The sequence below is a fragment of the Myotis lucifugus genome, unplaced genomic scaffold, assembly GCF_000147115.1.
Source record: "Myotis lucifugus unplaced genomic scaffold, Myoluc2.0 scaffold_780, whole genome shotgun sequence".
NCBI classification, from domain to species: Eukaryota; Metazoa; Chordata; class Mammalia; order Chiroptera; family Vespertilionidae; genus Myotis; species Myotis lucifugus.
The window spans coordinates 158499-183652 of NW_005871828.1; the positions used below are offsets into that span (position 1 = coordinate 158499).

At 51.9% G+C, this 25154-nt stretch overlaps 2 protein-coding genes across 6 annotated transcripts; one reads left to right on the forward strand and one right to left on the reverse strand.

Moving 5' to 3' along the window:
• Positions 1-1945: 1945 nt before the first annotated feature.
• ANKLE2 (ankyrin repeat and LEM domain containing 2) lies at positions 1946-17865 on the forward strand. Of its 4 annotated transcripts, none has more exons than XM_014448212.2 (13): positions 1946-2147; positions 4757-5179; positions 6983-7189; positions 8552-8751; positions 8831-9019; positions 10404-10526; positions 12345-12411; positions 13221-13393; positions 13469-13575; positions 14218-14390; positions 14759-15407; positions 15848-15979; positions 16393-17865. In XM_014448212.2, the coding sequence occupies exons 1-13, from the start codon at positions 1961-1963 to the stop codon at positions 16613-16615; spliced, it is 2853 nt and encodes a 950-aa protein (XP_014303698.1). In that variant the 5' UTR covers positions 1946-1960; the 3' UTR covers positions 16616-17865. The 4 variants fall into 4 exon arrangements, with proteins under 4 accessions (XP_014303698.1, XP_014303700.1, XP_023602784.1 ...); XM_014448214.2 differs by having other exon boundaries at positions 6983-7177; XM_023747016.1 differs by having other exon boundaries at positions 6983-7177; positions 8558-8751.
• Positions 17866-19438: 1573 nt separating this feature from the next.
• On the reverse strand, positions 19439-24922 carry PGAM5 (PGAM family member 5, mitochondrial serine/threonine protein phosphatase). Of its 2 annotated transcripts, none has more exons than XM_014448217.2 (6): positions 24283-24922; positions 23101-23279; positions 22397-22522; positions 22234-22322; positions 21988-22118; positions 19439-20433 (listed from the first exon to the last, which is right to left on the reverse strand). In XM_014448217.2, exons 1-6 carry the CDS (start codon positions 24408-24410, stop codon positions 20283-20285), a joined length of 804 nt encoding a protein of 267 aa, XP_014303703.1. In that variant the 5' UTR covers positions 24411-24922; the 3' UTR covers positions 19439-20282. The 2 variants fall into 2 exon arrangements, with proteins under 2 accessions (XP_014303703.1, XP_014303702.1); XM_014448216.2 differs by having other exon boundaries at positions 21988-22121.
• Between the last annotated feature and the right edge of the window lie 232 nt (positions 24923-25154).

Genomic DNA, 25154 nt, shown 5'->3' on the forward strand with positions numbered 1-25154 from the left:
ATGTCAGTGGATTATTACATCGGGCAACGGGGCTTCTTGATCTGGATCCCTCAATTCCCGATGATGTGTTTTGCATTCCTCAGCATACACGTGTTGGCAATGAGCTTCCAGAGCTTGACTCAGTGTTTGATGTTGTATCCATTTTCAGGGTCTGAAGAAAATATTCAGGATTGATGTAAAAATACCTTGATGGAATCACAAAGTTGGGTTGGGAGAAAAATGAAAACATGTTGATACAATGCACTTTTTCCTGTCTAGGGAGAGGAAGCCGGATGTTGCTACGTGACGTCATTACCCGGCGCCCACAGCCACTGTTTTGGACTGGGCTGGGCTGTGGACGGCATTTTGCACCACGAGGTCTGGGCAGTGTGGGCTGTCGCTCCAGGGTGGTGGCAGGGCCTGTGTCCCACTTTCTGGAAGCCGAGTGTTGCTTTGTGGGCGCCAGGTCCGAGGTGCCATTTCTCTGTAATTGGCCAGTGTGCGGCACAGCAGCTCCTGCATTGAGCGTCTGCCCCCTGATGGTCATTACGCATCATAATGACTGGTTGAACGTCGAAAACTGAGCATATTAGCCTTTTATATATATAGATTCTTTATTGTTGTAAGTTTTCCATATGTCTCCTTTTTCTCCCATTGGCCTCTCACCATCTGCTCCTGCCCCCCAGCTCCTGCCCCCCCACATTGTCTGTGTCCATTGGTCATGCTCATATGCATAGATACAAGTCCTTTGGTTGATCCCTCATTCCGTCCCCCCCCCACCACCCCTTTTCTGAGGTTTAAAGGTCTGTTCCATGCTTCTATGCCTCTGGATCTATTTTTGTTCATCAGTTTATGTTGTTCATTATATTCTGCAAATGAGTGCGATCATGTGATATTTATCTTTCTCAGACTGGCTTATTTCGCTTCCCATAATGCTCTTCAGGTCCATCCATGCTGTTGCAAATGGTAAAAGTTCTTTTTTACCGCAGTGTAGTGTTCCATTGTGTAGATGCATGTTTTTTAATCCACTCACCTGCTGATGGGCACTGAGGCTGTTTCCAAATCTTAGCTATGGTGAATTGTGCTGCTACGAACATAGGGGTGCATATATCCTTTCTGATTGGTGTTTCTGTATTATTATTATTTAAACATAAATGTCATTTCTTCCTCAGGGTTTCTTTCTGCATTTGAATTACTGTCTAGCCCTGGCTGGTTTGCCTCAGTGGATAGAGCACCACAGACTCGATTCCGGTCAGGGCACAGGCCTGGGTTTGGGGGCTCGATCCCCAGTGTGGGGCGTGCTGGAGGCAGCCGGTCCATGATTCTCTCTCATCGTTGCTGTTTCTATCTCTCTCTCCCTCTCCCTTCCTCTCCAAAATCAATAAAAAAATATTTTAACTCTAGGCAGCTCTCCCGCTTCCAGGGGGAACCGCGGCGCCCCACGCGAGGAGGCCCAGGGACTCGGGTCTAGACGAGGGTCGGCCCCCGAAGAGCCGGTTGCATGTTACCAGGAAAAGCTCTCGCTAAGACGCGAGCAGCGAGGTCTGTCTCCTTCCGCTCCCAGAAGCAGCCAAAGGGGCCAGAAACGCCGCTGTCCAGAGGCGTGTGGGCCGGGTCGTTCCCTTGGAAACCAGAGCCGCCCGGGACACGCCCCCCGCCGGGGACACGCCCCTGCCCCGGGACACCGCCCCAGGCCCGCGCCCGCTTCAGTTCCCCGCGCCTCGGGCTGCCCGCGCTACTGCCTGACGCCACGCTCGGCCTCCTCACACCGTCAGAGGTCGGGGCCGCGGCCACGCTCCCTCGCTGCGTTACCGGACGCAGGTTCGAGCGCCCTGGCCCACGCGTGTAGCCCCGGCACCGCACCGGCAGGACCCGTGAATCGCTCCGTCAGGCATTGTCACGGGCAGCCCGAGACGCGGGGTCCTTAGGGGCGCGGGTCTTCTCAGCGGCGACGGCGGCAGCGGCCGGGAGGGCGGTGGCGATGTTGTGGCCCCGGCTGGTGGCCGCCGACTGGGCAGCGCTGGCCTGGGAGCTGCTGGGCGCCTCGGTGCTGCTGCTCGCGGTGCGCTGGCTGGTGCGGCGGCTGGAGAAGCGGCCGCGGGGCCAGGGCCGAAGCGAGCTCCCTGCCCCGCCGTCCCGCGCGGCCGTGGAGCCTGACTCGGACCCAGGTAAGGCCCCTCCGCTCCCCTCGGCCTGGGCGCACCCCCGCCTGAGGCTGCTGTTCCGGTGAAAAGCCGGGAGTAACACTCCGGGGCCCTTCACGTGCAGACGGCGCTGAGGCCGGGCTGTCCGTCCTTCCGTCCGTCTGTCCGAGCCTGGGTGACTGGCTGGCTGCGCGTCAGTGTTTCGCGCCGCCTGCGCCCTTCCTGTCTCGCGCATCCGCACGGCTCCCGGCCAGCCGCCCCCTTGGCTCGCCCGTTGGGTGTCTCCGGGCTCCGATGGGAAGGCCAAGTGTCAGTGGAAAGCGACATGGACGTCCCCTGGGAACCTCGGGCTGCCGGGCTCCGTGGGGGTGACCCCGGGTCGGGGCGCCGGGTCGGGTCCGGCCCGCCCTCCGCCCTGTCGCGTTGCTGGTGGTCCCACCTGCGCTCCTTGCCGTGAACAAGCTGAGGTCCGTCCAGTTACGCCGTCAGCCCGGCCCGGGAACTCGGGGCCGCACAGGCCCCAGACCACCACCCGGAGACAGGCCGTGTGGGGCTGGAGTTACAGTGTCTTTTTAAAAAAATACATTTTATTGATTTTTCACAGAGCGGAAGGAGAGGGCTAGAGAGTTAGAAACATCAATGAGAGAGGAACATCGATCAGCTGCCTCCTGCACACTCCCTACTGGGGATGTGCCCGCAACCAAGGTCCATGCCCTTGGCCGGAATCGAACCCGGGACCCTTCAGTCCGCAGGCTGATGCCCCATCCAATGAGCCAAACCGGTCAGGGCTACGGTGTCTTTTTGCATTGAAGTTTTTTAAGTTTTTAGCTTTCCATTTTGGAATCAACGTACAGAGCATCCGAATGGGTCCTCCCCCCGGTGGAATCCCGTGCTCAGCCGGCCTCCCCCTTCGAGTTCTTTGGCAGCTTTGGGGATGGAGGTGGGGGGGAGGGGGTACTGCGGGGGGGGGGGGGGGGGGAATTGGCCCAAAAGTGCTTGTTTATAAGCCGAATTCTCCTCTGCAAATAGTCACAGCCATTTTCGAAATCTTGGAGTTGGGTGGGGGGAGGCGGCATCCTAAAAAGTTTTTTGAAAAGAAGTGCACAAAAGTAGAATAGGATGAACCCTTTACCAGCGTCCAGCTACAGCGGGTATTGATGTCTGAGTCCTGCTAATGACTCCCAACCTCTTTTTCCTTCTAAATCCCAGACATGAAAACTGACATGCCCCGTGGTGTGCTGTAGGTGTTTCCGATGCTCAGTGCCTACATCTCCACTGGGTGTGCGTCTAATATGCTCTGCCTCGGGCGGGTAGACTCGCTTCCTGGGCACTTGGACTGGAAACTAGGCATTTTCCCAGGCCGCCTGCAGCCCCTCAAGGCCCTCGCAGGGCATCTAATCCGTCCATCATTCAGACCTGCTGTAGCCTGAGCCCTTGGCTCCAGCCCCATTAGTCACAGTGGTCAGTTCCCTGTCATTTGTACCTTCTCCCTGATTCTAGCTGTGCTCCATAGAGTATCTGCTAGTTCTTCAAATACATGGATTAAAGCTCCAGCTCAAATCTGTTTGTTTGGTAGCTGTATAACTTGAACAAGTTCCTCAGCTTCTCTGTGTTTTGGGTTTTCCATCTGTAAAGTGGGGGTGATCAGTGATGATACCCACCAGCCGGAGTTATTACCATTAAATAATTTTGAGTATGTAGAGTGCTCAAAACAGCACCAAGCACATGGGAAGGCTCACAAAAAAGTAAACATGAGCTACTTGTTAGTGTCAGCAGGACGACTGCCCGAGCTATCTGTGTCTCCTCTGTTGTAAGTCTTTGCATAATTCCTATCACTTACAGAATAAAGTGCAAGTCTGTCTGTAGGATAAATTTCTGGAGTTGGAGCTTTGATGGATACTGTCCAGTCGCCTTCCTTGTTATGGTTCCAAATTGCACTCCAACTGGCAGCAAATGAGTGCCAGCTTCCCCACCGGATACCCACTGGATGTCAGTGTGATCGCGTGTAATTGTCATGGTGATAAGACTCTTATCCAAATGGCCCGGATACTGGGTATCTTAACTTTGTTTATATTGTGATAGATTTGGAAACCAAAAACTTAATGAAAATTCTCATAGGGAGTTCATAGACTCTAGAGTGTGGAGAAACACTGCATTGAAATGAAACTGAAGCCAGCTTTTTTTGCCACTATTTTTTTATTGATTTGACATAGAGAAGAAATGATTAATTTGTTGTTCTACTTACTTATGCATTCAATGATTGATTTTTTTTAAAAAATATTTTTATTGATTTCAGAGAGGAAGGAAGGGAGAGAGAGAGATAGAAGCATCAATGATGAGAAGAATCATGGATTGGCTGCCTCCTGCACGCCCCCCACTGGGGATCAAGCCCACAACCCAGGCATATGCCCTCAACTGGAATGGAACCCAGGACCGTTTAGTCTGTAGGCTGACGCTCTATCCACTGAGCCAGACTGGTTAGGGCCAATGGTTGATTCTTGTATGTGCCCTGACCAGGGATGGAGCCCAAAACCTTGTCATAGCTGGACGATGCTCTGCCTAGCCAGGGCACCACTTTTTGAAGAAAAGATTTACTTAAACCATTGAATTGGTTTGTGTTGTTTTGGGCCTAGGTGCAATGACAATGGATACCATCTTAGCGCGACTAAAACTCCTGAATCAAGATGAGCTCAGAGAAGAAATTGTCAACGCCGGATTGAAATGTGGACCCATTACTGCAACCACAAGGTTCATTTTTGAGAAAAAACTGGCTCAGGCTTTATTAGAGCACAGAAGAACCCTGCCTTCACACCCTCCCTACCAGGCCACCGTGGGAAGCCCGGCAGAGCAGGTCAGCTTTTCTGAAGACAGAGATTTTGGTTATGGAGTGGGCTTGAACCCCCCGGAGGAGGAGACCCTGAAGTCTGAGACCTGCTCCGTGGCCTTCCGTGCTGTGGCTGGGGTTGGCGGCCCCAAAACTGTGGAGAGGGCCTCTACTGAGCCGCCTCTGTACTATGGGGTGTACCCGGCCTACGAGGACTCCCCAGCGAGAAACGGTAAAGTGACAAGCGTGACGTTTCTTACCTAGGGAGGGGGTGCCTGGACAGCAAGGAGAAGGTGATCTTAAAAATCCCAACAGCAGAGGAGAAGAAAGAGTCATCTAGTCACCATAATCGTTACCCCACATTAACCACTGTTGGCATTTTTATATAGGGCTCTCCTTGAAATTTATTTATCTATACATGAATTTTTAAAAATCAAGAAAAATATTTATTAGCTGGCTACTATTAATTAATCACCTTTTTTTCTTTTTTTAAAAAATACATTTTTATTGATTTCAGAGAGGAAGGGAAAGGAAGAGAGAGATAGAAATATCAATGATGAGAGGGAATCATTGATTGGCTGCCTCCTGCACACCCTCCCACTGGAGACCGAGCCCACAACCCAGGCATCTACCCTTGACCGGAATCAAACCTGGGACCCTTGAATCTGCAGGTTGACGCTCTATCCACTGAGCCAAACCAGCCAGGGCCCTTTTGAATTTTTTCAACATAACCTGATCATCTGTTATGTTAATGAATGCAAATGGGCAATAAATAATTTTCTTTTTTTTTAATAAATAATTTTCAACATCAAAAAATTGCTGTTTGAAACAACTAAAATAGTATTGGAAAGAATTAATGAGAACTTGTTGATTAGGATATAATGTATATATTATATATATAGTACATAAAATGTGAAATTTCTTTCCTCCTCCCCACTAAAATCCTATTCACTTAATAATTGCTTTTGTTTATATAGGTGTATATAAATGTAAATTGTTTTATTTTAGTTAAAAAATGGTTAAGTAGCCCTGGCCAGTGTGGCTCACTTGGTTGAGCATCATCCCAAGCACCCAGAGGTCGCTGGTTCGATTCCCTGTCAGGGCTCATGCCCAGGTTTCTGCTCAATCCCCATTAGGGGGCATGCAGGAGGCAGTTGATGGGTATTTCTCTCTCTTTCTCTCCCTTCCTCTTTCTCTAAAATCAATAAAAAAAAAAACATATTTTTTAATGGGTAAGTAAAACTGTCAGGTCAAAGGGATGCATTCTTAAACTTTGAAAGCTGCTGCCCTCCCAAAGATGTTACCATTCACAGTGTATGCGAGAGTTGCTTTCCAGTCTCTACAGTACAATATTGAACTCACACTTTTTTCTAAAAAGGGAAAACAGGTATCTGTTCAGTCAGTCATTCTGTATATTATTGAATGACTTGCATGAGAGAAAGTTTTATTTTGTTCTAGGTCGATTACCTTTTTTATATGGTTATAGTCTATTTGTATTTATTTGATGAATTGCTTGGTCATACTTCTTGACCATTTTTATTGAGCAATGGGCATTAATTTGTACTATATGTATTTATGAGAATCTCATACAGAACTAGGTTGTGATAGTTCCCCTGCAAAGCATTAATATTTTTATATAGTCAGAACTTTCTTTTCCTTTATGTATTCTAGACATACTTAAAAAGGCATTGCCTGACCAAAATTATTTCTAAAATTCTACACTGTTTTGCTGATATGTTCATAGTTTAACCCGTGTATTTCATTTCTTAATATGAGTATATCCTTAAGTAGAAAATTATATACATGTATAAAATATCACGTTATTTATGTCAGCACACACAGATAATCAAGCTTATTGTGCTCTTTCTGCTAGCTAAGTCCCTTTTTCTTCAGCATTAAGAGTATGAAACATTAAATAAGAGAAAAGTCGGGCAGCTGGGTAACAACTGTTCACTGGTAACTCAGGGCCTTCAGGTGTGACTACGTGACAGTGGCTCCAGTTACTCTCTCTGTTTCCGTCTGTTACTTTTCCCAGAAAGGATTCATGTTTATGAAGATAAGAAGGAAGCATTGCAAGCCGTCAAGATGATCAAAGGATCCCGATTTAAAGCTTTTTCAAGCAGAGAAGATGCTGAGAAATTTGCTAGAGGAATTTATTGTTATTTTCCTTCTCCAAGCAAAACTTCTTCACTACTTTCTCCTGTGAAAATAGCATCACTCTCTAGCAATGGTGGGTTAAAAGGTAAATTATATAGCAGTTCACAACTTGGCATTACTATCAAATTTGCCCGCAAGTATTTTGTGCTCTGTCCTTGTATACAGGAATTAGTTTTCTCTGCCTTTGAGAGAAGTCCAGTTTGCCAGGAAGTGAAAGCCCAGGCCATGGAGCGGCTGGAAGAGAATGGGCTGGGCTGGGGGGACCGGGGACCATGCGGGTAGAGTTGAGGAGGAGCTGAGTGGGCCAGGCCACTACTCTAGGCCCCGACGCTGACGAGCTGTGGGAGAAGCGGTGAAAGGACCACCATCACCTTTCGTCCCGTTCCCTCTGTCTTCCTCTCCCTGTTGCCGATCAGACTCAGGACCATTATTTTTATGCCAAGACCAGTCTGTTGCTCACCTGAAGCTACACCTGCTTCCAGGGCTGAGGCACCAGCTTTGACCCAGACAGTCCATTCAGTCGGGAAGGTGACCACACCCCTCCTGGCTCAGAACCCAGCCTTGTGAAGGGGCCTTTGTCGTCAGCATTGTGCAAAGCCCTGGCCTCGGTCTCGTCCCTTCTTGGGGCTCACAGTTGCCCTGCTTCCGAGGCTGGCTGGGGTCCAGAGGAAGGCCCTCTCCCTGCAGGCGTGGGGCCATCGTCCAGAGTCCCGTCTGCTGCGTTTCCTCTGTTCCCTTGCTTGGCCTCATACGGATGCTTCTTACAGGGAAACCAGAATGATTTCAAACAGGCTTTCCTCTGCCCAGTGTGTGACTTTGCCTCAAGAAGATCGCGTTTAGACTTCTTCAGGTGTCATTAACCGAGAGAAATCACTGTGGCTCACTGCCTTCTGGGAGTGCTCCCCGTGCTTCCAGGTCTGGGGCAGTGCCATGGCCAGGTGTCCCAGTCCCCCCCCCAGCTGCTGAGTTCGAGGCCCTTTCACAGGGCTTTCCCAGCTGGAGTCCAGGGGGGTTTGGCTCTATACTCACATGCAACTGCCCTGTGTTTGTGCCGCTGCTGGAGGCTAGCACATTGGCTGTCCACTGAGGACTGTCGTTGGGCCCTACCTGTCACTCCCAACTAGCTCACAGACTTACCACCTCAGTGTAGCACATGGGGGTGCTGAGAAAATGTTCGTGAAATTAAATATTCTTTTTTTTTTAATCATGTTTATCGGGAGATTACCTATTATAGGTTTTTTTCAACTAACTGGTTTCTGGGTTTTATTTAGCTGTTCTATCATTTCTTGTTGCTGTTATTGTTTGTGTTCTGTTTAATCACTTTAACCTTTAAGTTTATTCATTTCTTCTGTCTCTTTTTCTTTAGATTATTTTTAGTTCCTTTTCAAATCTGCATTAGTTGTATCTGTAATTTTTTCACATTAAATGTTCTTAAATTGTCTCTTAGCAACAGATGGCTTGTGCTTTTCTGAGTCAGAAACCATAAACAGAGAGCGAGCAAACAGCTATAAAAATCCCCGTACGCAGGACCTCACTTCTAAATTGCGAAAAGCTGTGGAGCAGGGAGACGAGGACACCTTTTCTGACCTTATCTGGAGTAATCCTCGGTATCTGATTGGTTCAGGGGACAACCCAACCATCGTGCAGGTAAGCCTGCATCCAGCATCCTTAGCTTCAAGACTCTGGGTGACAAACATGAAGCTCAAAATCTGTGGTTTTCCTTCAGGAGGGATGTAGGTACAATGTCATGCATGTTGCTGCCAGAGAGAATCAGGCTTCCATCTGCCAGCTGACTCTCGAGACGCTGGAGAACCCTGAGTTTATGCGGCTCATGTACCCAGATGACGCCCCGGACATGCTGCAGAACCGCATTTGTTACATCCTTGATCTGTACCTGAACACGCCCGACAAGGGGGTGAGTGTGGCGCCTTCTCTTTCTTCAGTGACGTAACAGCCAGTCTCAGTTACACCAAGACTCGTGTTTCTGGTTTTGAGTATTTGCCTAATCCCTGTACTTTGTCAGTGCATGTGGAGGGCCAGGAAGGAGACGTGCATTCATTGAGCTCCTGACGGTTGGAAAACAGCCGCATGTGTGCGCGCGCGCGCACACACACACACCAGGGAGCTGTGACTGTCAGGCCCCTGGGCTGCAGGCAGCATGGGAGGTGCAGCTGCAGGGAGTTGAGAAGCATCGTGGACTCGGGTGGACCGTTGTTTGTGGCTTTAACTTTCTAATATTTTCTCTTTTTTTAATAAATTTTTTCTTTTTAAATTTTATTTTTTGATTACAGTTCACATTCAGTTATTTTGCATTAGTTTCAGGTGTACAGTATAGTGGTTAGATAATCGGATACTCTACAACGTGGTCCCCTAATATTACTAATTTTTTTATTTTGCAGTTACAGTCGACATACGATATTATATTAGTGTCAGGTGTACAACATAGTGACTAGACATTTATGTAACTTACATAAAGGTGACCCCCCTGATAAGTCTAGTGTCCGACACATACATATTTATTACAGTATTACTGACTGTATTCCCTGTGCTGTACTTTACATCCCCATGACTGTTTTTATAACAGGCAATTTGTACCTTCATCTTTTTCATCCAGCCCTCAAACTTGCCCTTTCATTTGGCAACCGTAACTTTGTTTTTTGTACCTGAGTCTGTCTCTGTTTTTCTTGTTCGTTTATTTTGTTTTTTAGATTCCACATAAAAAGGAAATCATGGCATTTGTCATTCTCTGACTTATTTTACTCAACATAATATCCTCTGGATCAATCCATGTTGTTGCAAATGGCAAGATTTCATTTTTTTATGGCTGAGTAATAGGCATTGTACGTGCCTGGGTTGTGGGCTCAATACCCAGTGTGGGGTGTGCAGGAGGCAGCCAATCAATAATTCTCTCTCATCATTGATGTTTATCTCTCTCTCTCTCTCCCTCTCTTGCCCTTCCTCTTTCTGTCATCATTTAAAAAACATATTTAAAAATTAAAAAAAAGGCCGAGGCCGGTTTGGCTCAGTGGATAGAGCGTCGGCCTGCGGACTGAGGGGTCCCGGATTCGATTCCGGTTGGGGGCATGTACCTGGGTTGCGGGCACATCCCCAGTGGGAGATGTGCAGGAGGCAGCTGATCGATGTTTCTCTCCCATCGATGTTTCTAACTGTCTATCCCTCTCCCTTCCTCTCTGTGAAGAATCAATGGAATATATTTTTAAAAAAATAAATAAATAAATAAATAAAAATAAAAAAAAATTAAAAAAAAGAAATAACTGTTCTTTCTCTGTATCTCTCAGGGCAACGACACACCGTTGCATTTTGCTTGTAAGTTTGGGAATGCAGATGTGGTCAACGTGCTTTCTTCACACCCTTTGATTGCAAAATGCCCCCGGAATAAATGTGGTAAAACACCTGAAAATGTGAGTACCTGGTAAAATGCTGTTACTGTCTGGTGTCAGAAATGAAAATCTGTAAACTTACAGTCTGTGATCACAGCCACTGTGAAGTCAGGAGGAACTGACTGTGAATGTGTGTGCCTCACAGGCACTCCTCAGAACCTGTCTGCTGAGGAATGAGCAGCCCCAGTGTGCTGATTGTATTTTACTCTCATATCAACTGCCCTTTGTACAGACCTCAGTTGACCAGGGTCAGAGAACAGAAGAGGTGGTAGTGATGGTCGTGATGATGGTAGTGAGGGTGAGGGTGAGGGTGATGGTGATGGTGGTGAGGGTGAGGGTGATGGTGATGGTGGTGGTGGTGGTGATGGTGAGGGTGATGGTGATGATGATGATGGTGAGGGTGAGGGTGAGGGTGAGGGTGAGGGTGATGGTGATGGTGATGATGGTGAGGGTGAGGGTGAGGGTGATGGTGGTGGTGATGGTGATGATGTGTTCAGTTCAGGGGGCACCAGGGGCTGTCCTAGCCCCGCCTACACATTCCTGCCTGACCCTTACAAGCCTTACACAGCAGGCCTTGTCGTGATCTAGACTCTGGCAATTGAGCATAATGTGCCTTAGAAAGGCCAGAGGTGTGTCTGTGCCTGTGAAGTGGAGAAGGAAGTGGACCTGACCATGGGTTAGAGCTCTTAGCGGCCCTGGATCTGCCAGCCCTTTAGAAATAGAACCTGTCAGGTAGCGAACGCCTTCTTTGTAATTGCTGTGGCTACATAGTGCGCACTTTCTTTACAATATACATAAAAAGAATACAATTTAGACAATCATGCAATTCAGAAATTAGCATGATTTTGCATATGTCTGATTCAACATTTTCTGTGCATTTAAATGTGTGTATGTATGTGTGTGTGCTTGTATACACACACACACACATTTTTTTAATGTTTTTTGAGAGAGTGGAAGGGAGAGGGATAGAAAGATAGAAACATTGATGAGAGAGAATCATTGTTTAGCTGCCTCCTGCACACCCCTTACTAGGGATCCAGCCCACAACTGGGGCATGTGCCTTGACTGGGAATTGAACTGGTGACCTGGTTTGTGGCAACCACTGAGCCACACTAGCGGGCATATTTTTTTCAATAGAAATTGCTGTTTTGTAACACATTTTAAAAGCATTTGGCATCGCTCACAATTAGTTACAGACTTATAAACATAGTTGCTCGAGTCCCAGGATACACTGTACAATTGTACTGTAGATGAATTCTCACAGGTTGGCAGGAGATGGTAATTCTGTGGTTCCTTCCTTATTTGAGGTTATTGGGTGTTTTTTCTTCTAGCAAAAATGTTCTTGTCACTACAATTCTTCGAGGGCTGACAAAGTTCATTCCTGGAGTTGCAAAAAGCAAATATGTGTGTCCCATGCTACACAGGTGTTCTGTGTCAACGCTGCCAACAGCAGACTCAGAGCACTGAAGGTTGTGAGCCTGGCTGTGTGCCTCTGCTCTGACTTGATAGTGCGCTCGACGGTTTCTTTTCCGTGCAGGAGATGAGCAGGTGTAGAGCAGCATGAGAAAGGAAATAAAAGTGACCCATAATCTGAGTTTCTCTACCTGTCTTGGCCCCTTAAGCTGTTACAAATGTTCTAGAAGTAAGTGTGTACTGCTCAGCGCACGGTTTTTGGTTGTGGGCTTTGTGCCTGAGATACTATTCTTATTCTTTGAGTATAAGATACTATTCTTATTTTGTTGACTTAGAAACTTGGTTTTATAAAATTTTAATGATAAGAAAATGTGATAAATTGAGATTTAGAATGAACTTCACATAACTCTGTGTTTTTTTAAACAGGTTATTTGTGAAAGAAGCAAAAATAAATCTGTGGAACTAAAGGAACGAATTAGAGAATATCTAAAGGGTAAGGAGGGGCATCGGTGCTGGAGTGTGAGGCCCATTGTTGGGCAGGACCGGACAGCGTCCAAGCCTGGCTGTGTGGGGAGTGAAGCCAGGGCTGCGGGCGAGCTCCACTTGGCAGCTCTCGTCATAGTCACTGTTTCCTGCACGCCCAGCTCGAGTTCCAGCTCTGTCTTGACATAACGCCTCCTTTGATGCCTGTTGTTCATGGCCTCACCCCTCACCCTCTGCAGGCCACTCGTGTAGCAGGTGTGTCTGACCTTTCTCAGGTAGAAGCAGGTCGGAGAGGCGGCGCCTGAGCTCCCTGGCTGCTCAGTTGTTCGTCAGGAGCTCCCTATCGTCCGTGTCTATGCCAGGCCAGGCCGCTCCTCCCTTTGCTCCCCGGGCAGTCCTCACTTCTGCGGCCTGACCGGCCCTGGGTCTCATCACTCTGGGCCCAGAGTTGGATTGCCTGCTCAGCTTTTCAAGACGTGACCTGTAGGGAATTGGAAAGGGAGAAGCGAAATGTACCTTCTTTTTAACATTTCTCTGCTGCCCATGCGGGCTGATCCTGTCCCCACAGTCCTGCCTCTCAGCCCTTCTCACCTGAGGTGAGGCGCTGTTGGCACTCTCCTTCCTCCCTTTTACTTCCCAGCAGAGGGAGAGTGTGGGCTCCTTCAGTGAGACCGGCCCAGGCTGGCCTCTCGCCAGGTCCTTCAGCTCCAGAGATGGGCAGCCTTTCATCGGGAATAGCACGGCTTTGCGTGTGTGGCTTCTCACGCCCGGAGGTGAGGAGCCGTCTGAGCAGGTGGGTCAGCCCTGGTGTCTTCCCAGGTCACTACTACGTGCCTCTCCTGAGGGCGGAGGACACGTCGTCCCCCGTGATCGGGGAGCTGTGGTCTCCAGACCAGATGGTGGAGACCTCTCACGTCAGCCATGGTGGAGGCAGCCCCAGAGACCCCGCCCTGATCCTGAGAGCCTTCGCAGGGCCCATGAGTCCAGCCAAGGTGAGCTGCTGTGGAAGCTTCTAGCACGAGCGCCTCGCTGCCCCCCAGCACAGCTCACACGGTTTCTCCTCGTAGGCGGAAGATTTTCGCAGGCTCTGGAAAACCCCGCCTCGGGAGAAAGCAGGCTTCTTCCACAGGGTCAGGAAGTCGGACCCAGAAAGAGGCATGGAGAGAGCGGGCAGGTAGGAAGGTCGCAGGAGGGACAGCCGCGTGGGGAAGTCTTGTGCTGACGGGGGGAGCGGGACGTCTGCTGTGAGAGCCAGAGTTCCCAGGAAACCTCTTTCTGGAGCTCCGGTTCCTGGCCCACCTCGTAGCCCACCTCGTACCTGCTGCAGTCCCTCCCCAGGGACAGCCTGCCGCCTCTGTCTGGGGTGGCAGAGTTTGGAGTGAGGTGCCCTACAGTGGGTGCTTCCTTGGCAATGAGGGAGGAAATAGAACACAAGACTCAGGTGGCTAGAAACTAGAAGTCATAATCAGGGAGCCAAATTACAGTGTAATCAAATAAAGTGTCATTGAATTTTTTAAAAAGCATTAGAACTTTTTCACAAAAGCTGTGCCCAGTTTCAGGTGTATAGCTTGAACTTGAAAAGAACTAATAAATTGTGTATGCCTGGCCAAAACCAGAATCCTATCCAACTTTTCGTCACTGTTTTATTAAATCTAAAGATTGGTCTGTTTTTGCTGTTTTGCCTTTTACCTCTAGGGTGTGCTGTGCAGGTGTGTCCTGGTTGTGGGGTTCTTCCTTAACTGGCTCTCTGCTGTGTGAGCAGCTCTGGGAGTTTTTTCTTTGGTTGCACAGCTCTCACTGTGCTTTATTCCCACAGGCACCTGGCTCACGAGCTGGGGTACCCCTGGGTCGAGTACTGGGACTTTCTGGGCTGTTTTGCTGACCTGTCTTCCCAGGAGGGCCTGCAGAAGCTGGAGGAATACCTTGCACAGCAGGAAGTGGGCAGAAAGGCCCAACAAGACCTAGGAGAAAACGAGGCTTCTACCTTGGGTAAGGACTTGAGGGCATCCCTGTGCTCACAGGACCTGGGCCCTGTCTGTGGTCCCGACCAAGAGCACGTCCCTGCGGATGCGGGAGCGCCTGCGGCTCCTCTGCCCGTCAGGCTCAGTGCCCTGGGTTCCGCAGATCAGCCCACCCCTCCCTGTGGCTGCTTTTGGCTTTGGCTTCCTTCTCATTTTCCTGGAAGCTGTTTGCTCACCCTGCTTGTCCTTTCCCTGGAGCAGGTGGGTGGTTTGGTCTTGTGTCTGAGGAGGAGGCTTTGATGAGAGAGGGGTTGGTTGTGGGGTCTGAGCTGGGCCGAGTGCATGTCGTGCTGCTCTGTTACCTGCACCTGAGGAGCCACTTTGTCTCCCTCACAGGCTGTCGTGGGAAGTGCAGCAATTCCATCTCTGTGAGGGCCTTTCTCGATGAAGACGGTGACATGAGCTTGGAAGAGATTAAGAATTGGCAGAACACAGCTCGAAACAACAGCCAGCCCACAGTCAGGGCTTCCAGAGACTCGGGCTGCGACATCCTTCCCTCGGAGCAGAGGACGAACCTTATAGAAGACGAGGTGCGGCCCTGTCCCCACAGCAGCAGGAATGGCTTCTGCAGCCCCCTGAGCGGTGGCCAGACCCAGCGTGGGAAGAGGACAGAGGCCGCGAGCGGGGAGGAAGCCCTCTCGTCACCTGTCTCTGGCTTGACTGTTGAGTTCGACAAGCTCAAATTGCAGAATCTAGGAAGTGGGTTTTCCGAGACACCAAATAAAAGTGTGAAAACGAGAGATGAGAAGATCCTGGCGTCAGGAACGGAAGTGGTGGACAGTGACGTGGTCGAGCCTTCTGCTGCCGACAGACTCGGAAGCAACCAAGCAAGGACGGAAAGCGAGATGTCAGCGGGCATTGCAAACCTGTGCCTGGGTCCCCGCCGCCCCAGCCATGAGGCCCAGCACAGCTGCACCTCTGCGTCCTCGGAGCCCTTGGGGGTCGCCGCCAGGAAGGAGCCTGTCCGGAGGCTCTTCCTTCTGGGGTATGAGTGGGTGTGTGAGCATGTGGGTGGCTGTGGGACGGGTCTGAGCGCAGTGATGTGGAGTAAGGGGTGCGCGTGTGACACTGACTGATGCTCTGAAAGCTTTGTTCTGCCCGTAGCCTGGGTCTCAGGCTGGTGGGAACACGTCCTTTCTAGCTCATCCTGTGCTGCTGTCCTTCCTGGGGAAACGGTTGCCCCCAGAATGACTGGAACGTCCTAAGAATATAGCTTGTTGTAGGAAGAAAGGCCTGGGGTTAGTCTACGCCTCCCAGGTGGCCTGTCCAGGTTGATGGTTCTCAGAAGTGGAAATAGGACTGCATTTTCACAGCGGGTCTTGGGGCGGAGGGGACCAGCGCCTACACCGGGCTGGGTTCCTGAGTTCAGGCAGGGGTGTGAAGTCTCTTAGTCACACACGTTCTCTTCTCTATGACGCCGTGCAGGGAGGAGCCGTCCAAACTGGATCGCGACGTCTTGGCAGCTCTGGAGGGTGCAGACCTGGACCCTCAGCGGCACCCTGCCGTGCACAGGTGGAGGAGCGCTGTCCTGGGCTACCCACCCTCCGACAGGCAGAGGTACCACGGGCCCAGGGGTTGCTGGTACTAGCGTCCAGAGCGACTGATTCTGACCCACGTGCACCTTGTGGTTCCCCAGGACACTGCCACGCTAGCGTGTAGCTCCCCATGTGCGGCCGTGGCTGGGGCACCATGGGAGGGAGGTCTGTAGTGGGTGCGAGAACAGAAGGGTGCTGCTGACAGGGAGGCTGCAGGGAGGGTGCCCGGGGTTCCTGGTCATGGTCATGTGGGATTCACGTGGACAGTCACATGAGCTGTTAGTCTTCAGGGCCAGTGTTGCGAGGTTCTAAGGGCCTCTGGTTGGAGCCACAGTGGAGCCTAGGCTCAGGAGCAGGAGCCCAGGTCCTGTTGTGGCCTCCACTCTCCCCACACCCCCACCGTCCGTGCTGACAGACCTTTCTTGGTTTCCTCAGTTGGCCGAGCCCCTCGATAAAAGGGAAGTTGACATCTCAGCTGCCGGATCTCGATTGCCCGACTAGCTGCAGCCCAGGGAGAAGTGGTCCCGCAGGCGGCAGCCCCAGGAAGCCTGGCTCTGTCCCCCACTCCCCCCGTTTGGGCAGCCCGGGGCGCTACAGCCCTGCCAACGGGGGCCACCTCCGCAGGATGGTGCGCCTGGCCCAGCACGCAGCCTTGTAGGCTGTGCGTGTGCTGGGCTCTCGCCTCATTAACGAAGGCTAATGTGTGTGTTGCTAAAATTCACAGAAAAAGGATATATGCTGATTCATTTATTAATCCTCATTTTGAGAGTAAGAATTTTAGAAAATGCAAATGTTTCATGTAAAACATAGATTTCTGGCATTTTGAGAGAAGTTGATGAAAGCAAACGCGGATACCAGTTTTCTGAAAACTGAACATGGTCATGATGCAGACCGGTTACATCCTGGTGCGCGTGGGACGGGAGCTCGCTGCTCGCATTCCCACGAATCCCAGTGGGTGCCGGAGGCGGTGATGGCCATGCAGGGCCAGCCCCTGCCACAGCCATGCTCACTTCAACTCCGTTCTGAAAACGAAGGTGAATTTTGTTCACCTTCCTTTTCAGGGAGGGTTTTTCACTTTTGGGTTCTCCTTGGTTAGATGAATTTAAAGCTGTTCTTTCTCTTGGGCAAAATCTGTAGCCATTGGGAGGCGAGTGGTAGGCAGGACTCGCCGCAGCAGGAGGTGTTTCCGCCAGCACTGAGCCGCGTGTGCTCTGCTGCCAGTGCAGTGGGGGTGGGGTGACCTGTAAGTTGTTCCCTGGTTTTGAAATTATCTCCTATTTTAGAATTCACTTCAGTTGGAGTTCCTTTATAACATGTCACCTTTTAGTACAGAAACTAGAGGGCGACTTTCGGCAGGTTTGAGCCTGGTTTAGTTACTCGAGTGTGGTTTACTTTAAGGGTCCTCCGTCCCCTGTCTGTGTGCACAGGGTGTGGGGGTCACCACAGCTCCCCGGCCCATACCGGATGCCCAGGGACAGAAAACTCTACCTGTGCTTTAACTGACTCCAGTGCCTTTTGTAAATCATTTTTTATTTTTTCTGAGCTTGTTTTTGAGGATGTACAGTGATACTAAGTAGGTGTGAGATTCTTTTTCATTCATAAAAATTGTTATTTCACACGATAACAAGAGGCAGGTCAGGAATATTAGCATCAAGATTTAGATTTAAAAATTCTAGTGGTTGTTAACAAGGTGTTTTCACATCTAGTGTGGCCAACAATCTAGATAGAAGACAGAAAATAACATTCTATTGTAAAATCCAATGGCATTTTAAAAGGCATCTGTTCTCAACAGAAGTCAGAATGCAGATATTCACAGTGCTGATCTGTTTTTCCTGGATCTTACCCTACTGTGCTGTATATTGCTGTAAATATTCAATGAGATTAAAGTAGTGTTTTTGCTGTAATCTTGCGACGACTGTTCCTGTTTTGTGAGGCTTTGGCCTTTATTCCCCATGTGTTTCTGTCAGGTGGCCGAGTCCCAGTGATGATCTTTGTAAAACTACTTAATGAAACCAATTTTTTAAAACCATGTGGTAATAATTTCAAGATTTCAGAAAGACCTCTCACCTGTTACCCGGCCAAATGCCCTAGTGTTTGGTGAAACTGCTCACCTCATTCCTAACACACTTGTGAACAACGTTGTGGCATCGGTTAAATCCACACAGATTTCCTCCCTGCCTTTGTGATGCTGACAGTCGGTGTGTCGTTTCTGTCGTTGGGAAGAGGTGACTTGTGAGCTGCTTCTCGGTGGGTTGGGGTGCTGGGCCCGGGAGGCTTTCTCTGCTGTCAAGTGAGTGTCCGTCCCATGTGCAAGGACCACAGACAGATCCTCTGAATAACTTACATCTTTCCGGAAGCTTCCACAGCTTCCAGAGGAAAGGGTGGGTTGTGGGGTGCCTGCCCGTTGGGTGTAGTTTTGAACGTCCCCTGAGCCGGGCGCACTCACTGGACTGCTGGAGGCACAGGCTTTTCCTGTCCCTGACACGGACGTTCGCACGTGCAGACACCATGTGCTATGCCTTCAGCCCCCTCAGCAGGAATATCTAGGACCAAGCAGCAGCAGCACAAACAACCTGCCTCCCACTGGTGTCGGCCTGGTCCCTCATGGCACATGGATTCCTGATGGCCAATCTTCGGGTGTGGTGACCTCTGTTTCAGAAGCCTCTGGTCACCTGTCCTACCTCAGGGGACAGTTTCCACCAGTCACTGGGCCCTGGAACTGCATGCCCAACACCCTCCTCCCACTCCTTAACTGCGTCCCCCCTGAGGGGGCTCATTTCTGGTTTCTGGGAGGCTGCCTTGCTTCTCACAGGTTGTACAAAGGGCAGAAATGCCACTAAAAAGGTCTGAAGCCGAAACCGGTTTGGCTCAGTGGATAGAGCGCCGGCCTGCGGACTGAAGGGTCCCAGGTTCGATTCCGGTCAAGGGCATGTACCTGGGTTGCAGGCTCAATCCCCAGTAGGGAGTGTGCAGAGGGCAGCCGATCAATGATTCTCTCTCATCATTGATGTTTCTCTCTCATCGATGTTTCTAGCTCTCTATCTCTCTCCCTTCCTCTCTGTAAAAAATCAATAAAATATATATTTAAAAAAAAAAAAAAAAGAAAGAAAAAAAAAAAAAATAAAAAAAATAAAAAGGTCTGAAGACAGGACAGGTAAGAGGGCCTGCCGCCCCCTCCCCCTTCAGGCCTGTAGCTCCTGGGGTCCAGGGCTCACCCTGAGGTCAGACGTGAGTGCACCTGTCACATTTGTGTTTCTAGAAGTTGGCACAGATCCTGGCTTAGCTGTCAAAACTATTCCTGGGAACGGTGCATGTGGTTGCTGCTTCTAAAACGCCATTTTTCGTCAGACTCAGTCTTGGCTCAGGGTCCGTCACCAAGGCCTCTGGTGGCAACTGCCCAGCAAAGCCTCATTCCTGGGTGTCAGCCAGTGTGGGCTGCCTTTGTCAGGCTTTTTTAAAACATTCACAATTAGCACTTTGAAAACCAGTAAAATAAAGTTTTATTTTGTAGTTATTTCCAAAGTTGACAGACATGGATCAGACATCCCATTTAGTTGCACTGCAGAAAATGTTCATAACCACTTCATAGAAATTACACCGTTTTTGTAAATATTTGGGATGGACACATCATTGTTCAAATATATTAATCCATAAGCATGAAAGTTTAACAGCCAGAGGCACACAGAATGAGCTGTCGGCTAGCTATTTTACTGAAACAGGACTCTTCTGCTATCCCCACCTGGCCCCTCTCCTGTGAAACCAGCAGGTGGCATCCCCTCTCACCTGCCCAGGTGCTCCTGTGTCCAGAGAGGCCTAATAACACAAGTGTGTTCACACCCAACAGCATCAGGGATGCAAGACTGTGGAGTGAGACATTGGTTCTCAACCCAAGAACCAGATGGAAAAATATTTAACAAAGTGACGAAAGGGTTTAAGAATGTGAAGAACGTACGAAGCGAAATAAGTTATGGATGGAAATGCTGGGCTCCCCAAGTCCCTGGTGCCGGCGGGCTTTGCTGAGTGCCTCAAGGGGTCGTGTGGCTGCTGCAGGTGCTGTGGTCCCCACGGTGACACCTGTGAGGAGGCCTTCACCCCACAGGCTCCTGGGGGTGAGACTGGGCAGGAAACCTCGCCAAAGTACCAGCACGTTCCGCTTTCCATCCTGGGCCAGAATGACACGCGGCAGTTGAGACACCTCACCCGCCTCCGCCTGGTCCTAGAGAAATGAGGTGACCCAGCGCAGCCTGTGGAGTGGACGGAGGCACGGTCTCCGTGTTCTTGGTGGCTCCCATGCCAGAGCCGGGCACGGGTGAGGAGAGTGGGGCTCAGGAGCGGGAGATCTTGTCTGGAGGCATGAACCCTGTGTCCCCGAGGGCCCTGAGCGCCACGCAGCCGTCAGGCCGGACCACCAGGTGGGTGATGCTGCCATTGTTGAGGGAGAGGCGGAGCCAGCCTTCTGGAGGGAACTGCAGTGCCCTGGGGAGAGGAGGGGGGAGAATGTGCTGCAGGGATCGCCGAGCTCTAGCCCCGCCTGCAGACCAGGCGCTGGGCCGAGTGACAGCATTTATGGGATTGCATCGCACATGTCATGACCTGCCCATGAGTCAGAAACACACTGGTTTCCTCTAAGTGCACACGATTTGTTTCCATTGTGAGAGGCAGGCAGGGACAGCTCCCAGCCACGGAGCCTTTCCTTGCTCTCCATTAGGCATGGTTAGTATTTACTAAAAAGCCCAGTGTTATTGGGGCACCAGGCATCCTCCGTGCCCAGAGCTTGGGGACGAGTAGCATGGCCCCGGCTTACCCTGTACCCGCAGCCACCATGAGTTCTGTCAACGTCAAGGAATAACCTTCCTGCTCCATAGTCTCCGTGTGGCCTTCGCTGTCCTCAGCGTCTGCCCTCAGTCACCACGGAGATGCCTTGGCTCTTTCTGGCCCTTTAGTTCACAGGTCACCCCTACTCCAAGCCCCAAGCACTCCTGGTGCCATTGCAGCATGGGGGTCACCCAGCAGTGACTGCTTAGGCCAACCTGTCCCAGGATGTGAATAACGCTCTGTCCACACAGCACAGCACAGCAGCCCCCAGGCAGCTTGCCCTCAGGTGCCCAGAGCAGCAAGCAGCACAGCCCGGGAACAATGTGCACTGAGCACAGGCGCCGAGGCTGGGCCCCCAGAGCACTGGAGTGAAGGGCGTGGAGCCCAGGCGCCCCTCATCCCCAGAGCATGGGTCTGGCTGGGAGCCCGAGTGAGCTGAACCCCTGGCCCTCACTGGGGCTGGGCAGGTGACATCTGAGGGGAGACGGCTGCCCACAGCCCAGGCCACAGGCCCAGGGTCAAGCAGGCCGAGTGGAGGCCCTGGGCAGCTGGCTGACATGTGTCCTGTCCTGCCACTGCTGGACTTGTCCTGAGGGCAGCCCCTCAGTGATGGGAGTGCCTGACACTTTCTAATGGATTGGGGGGGGGGGGGTTCCTCAGTTATTTTCAATACACAGCACCCAGCTGCACCCAGCTGGCTGCCCCACCTCCAGTCACTGACACTGGCTGCTGCTCAGGGCCCACGTCACCAGGGTCCTGGGACTCTCTGTGCAGCCAGGAAGGACGGGCACCGAAGCCGGGGAAGGAGTTCCCTGACTGGCAGCGGAGCAGCAAGGTGACTACGGAGGTGGGTGCGACTCAGCACAAAATGAAGGCCCCAGAGCCCACCTGATACACGCAAAGGGAGGCAGAGACTGGCTCCTGCAACTATGGTAACAAGGACAGACCGCGGCACACACCAGCCGTGCAGCAGGGGACTCGGTCGGTGCGAACCCGAGGAAACAGGATGTGGGCACGTCGCCACCGCGGGGGACACGACTGTGCAGGGACAGGTGCAGCACACACGGAACGGTGCCTTCACCAGGGCCACGCTCACACCACCCGGGACAGGACCCAGGCTACTGCTGCCCAGACACACGCTCACGAGAAACTCCAGACACGCGCCCTCCAGGACAGTGGGAAGGCCCGAGGCAGGCCAGGCCGAGGGCCCCTCACCTGCACACGATGTAGCGGATGACGTTGGCGTGGCAGATGAAGATCTCGTAACTGTCCTCCTGCTGCTTGACATCTGCCCGGTGGATGTAGTTCCGGAAGGCGGCCTCGATCCTGGCTCCGTCTTCATAATACTGCTGGGGGCAGAGAGAGGCACCTAAGCCTGGAGGCTGCCAGCCCGAGTGGACGGAGGAGGGGAGTGCCAGGGGGCAGCAAGGGAAGGGAGACCACTGTCCTCGGGCGTTTTACCACAGCTTCCGGCTTCCAGTGAGACACGGGCGGGTCCGGCTCGATGGGGGCGCCTTCCCTCAGCAGGTCGGTGCTGACCGTGGAGACACCTGCGGAGCAGCAGGGATCAGCGGAGACCCCGGGTGTCCCTTCAAGCTGCGGAGGCACCGGGACGGCCACTCACCTGGCAGGTGTTTGCTGATGATGTCGGTGGTTTCTACTGCGCGGGTCATGGAGGAATGGACGATTTTATTAAACTTCAACCCTAAGCTTGCAAGTCGGAGACCAGTGAGCTCAGCCTGTTCACGACCTTGAAGGTGAGACATGAGGATTACATGCTGCTGGAGTCCCTCCTGTGCACCCCACAAACACTTCAGTCCTTACCAAGTAACAATGAGTCGATCTAGTGACCTTCAGTCCCAGGCAGAAAAAAACCATTAGACAATGACGAAGGTAGAGGGTCGCTAACATCTGGGTGGGCCCTGCCTACTGTCCCTGAGTCCCTCACACCAATCTGTCTCGACTTTGTCCAAAGACTAAGGCTCGAAGGCTGTGGCCCCACTGGCTATGTGAGCCCCACAGATGTGAACACGGGTGTCGCTGCCTGCGGCAACGGGCAACCTCATTTTCTTGTGCTGCACAGACCTTGCTTTTTTTTACTAATTGAAGGCAAGACCCTCCACCAGCAAAAAAATTACAACCAGCTTTACTGCCATGGCCTGGAACCACACCCACAATATCTTTGCAATATTTGAAGTTGAGGGCGTTTTCAAAGCCGGTCTTGTGTCAGAGGCTGAGAACTGCTGATAACGACAATGCTCGAATCTGGGCCAACAGGCTCAGGGAGGCCGGCCGCAGGGGCCCGTCGGGGCTCAGCCCCCCACATACCCAGGGGTGTCAGGGTGCGGTCCTTTTCCCGGGGGGCGTCCGTGTGGTACTGGGAGTGCCTGATGAGGAAGATGTGCCGTGTGGCCTTGGCTTTGTAGTTGTCGATCCTGGACGCCAAGTCCTCGTCTCCTGAGCCCGAGTGCCTCTTCCGAAGGTTGACCAGGGAGAGCGGTTCTCGCCTAACGTTGAAACAGGACAGTATGTCCTTGTGACCCGCCTCGCATGCCACCCTGGAGAACTTCCCGACAAGATGGTCTCGCTGTCCGGGGAGAGAACAGGAGCCAAGGCCCTCATCCACCCCAGAGCCGGGTGCCAGGCCTATTGTGGGTGACCAGGCGGGGAGCAAAACAGACACACAAAGCCCTTCTGCAGCTTGTTCTGCAGGGACAGACTGGTAACAGCAGGTGACCAGTGACAGAGAAAGGAAGCAGGTGATGGGAAGGAGCGGCTGTGGGAGGGCAGCCACAGCCCGCTGATGGGGAGGCCACGTCTGGAACTGTGCTGCCCAACAGTAGCCACTAGCCCTGTGGCTACTTCACTCAAAACAAAGAAAATGAAATAAAATTGAAACTTCACTTCTCCAGTCACACTAAGCACAGTTTAAATGCCCAGCAGCACATGGGACGATGAGGACAGGTTCCCACGATCATGGCACAGATGGACGGCATCCGAATGCTGGGAACTGGTGGAAGGGGCCGGGACCCAGCAAAGCCACTGAGAAGTGACAGGTGACGGCAGGTGTGTCCGGTGGCTCCACAGAAACTGAACATCAGTGACACTGGCAAGGCCAGGACAAGTGAGGTCTGGGGCTCTGCCTGGGCGAGGGAACCCTTGGTGCCCATAGCAACCAAGTTGCCATGGCAGGTGGGTGGGAGCCGGGACTGAGCCAGAGAAGACACCTGGGAGCTGCAGACAGACAGGGAGTGCCAGGGGGCAGCAAGGGAAGAAAGAGGCTGCAGACCGAGAACTTTCCAGCGTGGGCGGTCCCCCCGCCCATGAATCTAGGCTTCAACCTCCGAGTGAACCTGCTTCCTTACAAAGGCCTGAGCCTATACTGATGTCTAGAAAAGAGAAGAGAAATTAGGTGCAGAGCACACAGGAACTGTCATCTCGGCCAACTTCCTGAAAATCTAAAACTATTCACAAATCAGTTTACATTTTCAACGTTCAAAGAATCCCTACCGAGTTGCTGATAGGACGCTAAGAGCCTCGCCCAGCAAAGTGCCATCGGGACCTGGGAATGTCTGTCCCGAGAAACACAACTCCGCGAGTGGGCAGCGTGGAAGCAGGAAGAGCGGTCGGGGTTTCATGCAGTAACTCACTTTATTCAATCCGACGCGTCACAAGGACCACCGGCAACTAAGTACTTACGCATGCGCTGCTTTGGTCTTAAAATTTAAATTAACATTAAATGAGACTAAGAACTGTTTCCAGGTCACAGGAGTCACCTTTCAAGTACTGATAAGGGCACGTGTCTGGGGCCAGGGACCGACCCAAGGTCCCGGGAGGCGCCTGCGAGTCCCGCCCCGGCGCGTCCTCCCTCCTCGGCATCCACACCCTCCTCCCGGCGGTCAGGAGGGACCGACAGCCACCGCCGACCCGGACCCGGACCCGGAGGTGCAGGAGGGAAACCGCGGCGACAGCCCGCCGCGAGGTCCTCTGCCCCGAACTGAAGGCGATCCCTTGGGTCAAAATGACCACTGTCCCCGCTTCCCGCGCTCGCCCCTCGTCACAGCCAGAGACCCGCACGGAGCACGCCGCCCTGTCGAACCGGCTTGCCAGACCGAGCGGAGCGGCCAGGGGCCGGGAGAACCCACCCCCTGCACCCCCGGCACCCGCGGCCACCCCCCCTGCACCCGCGGCCACCCCTCCTGCACCCGCGGCCACCCCCCGGAACCCCTCCTGCGCCCGCGGGCTCCGCACCTGTCCCAGTTGGGGTTTCCAGACCCTGGGCCCGGAGTATGATTGTTACTACTCTTGAGCAGTTTCGTAATTGATCAGGGTATGAAGTTAACACGCCTTAAGGAGCCAGGTACATCGAGTCGTAGTATAGA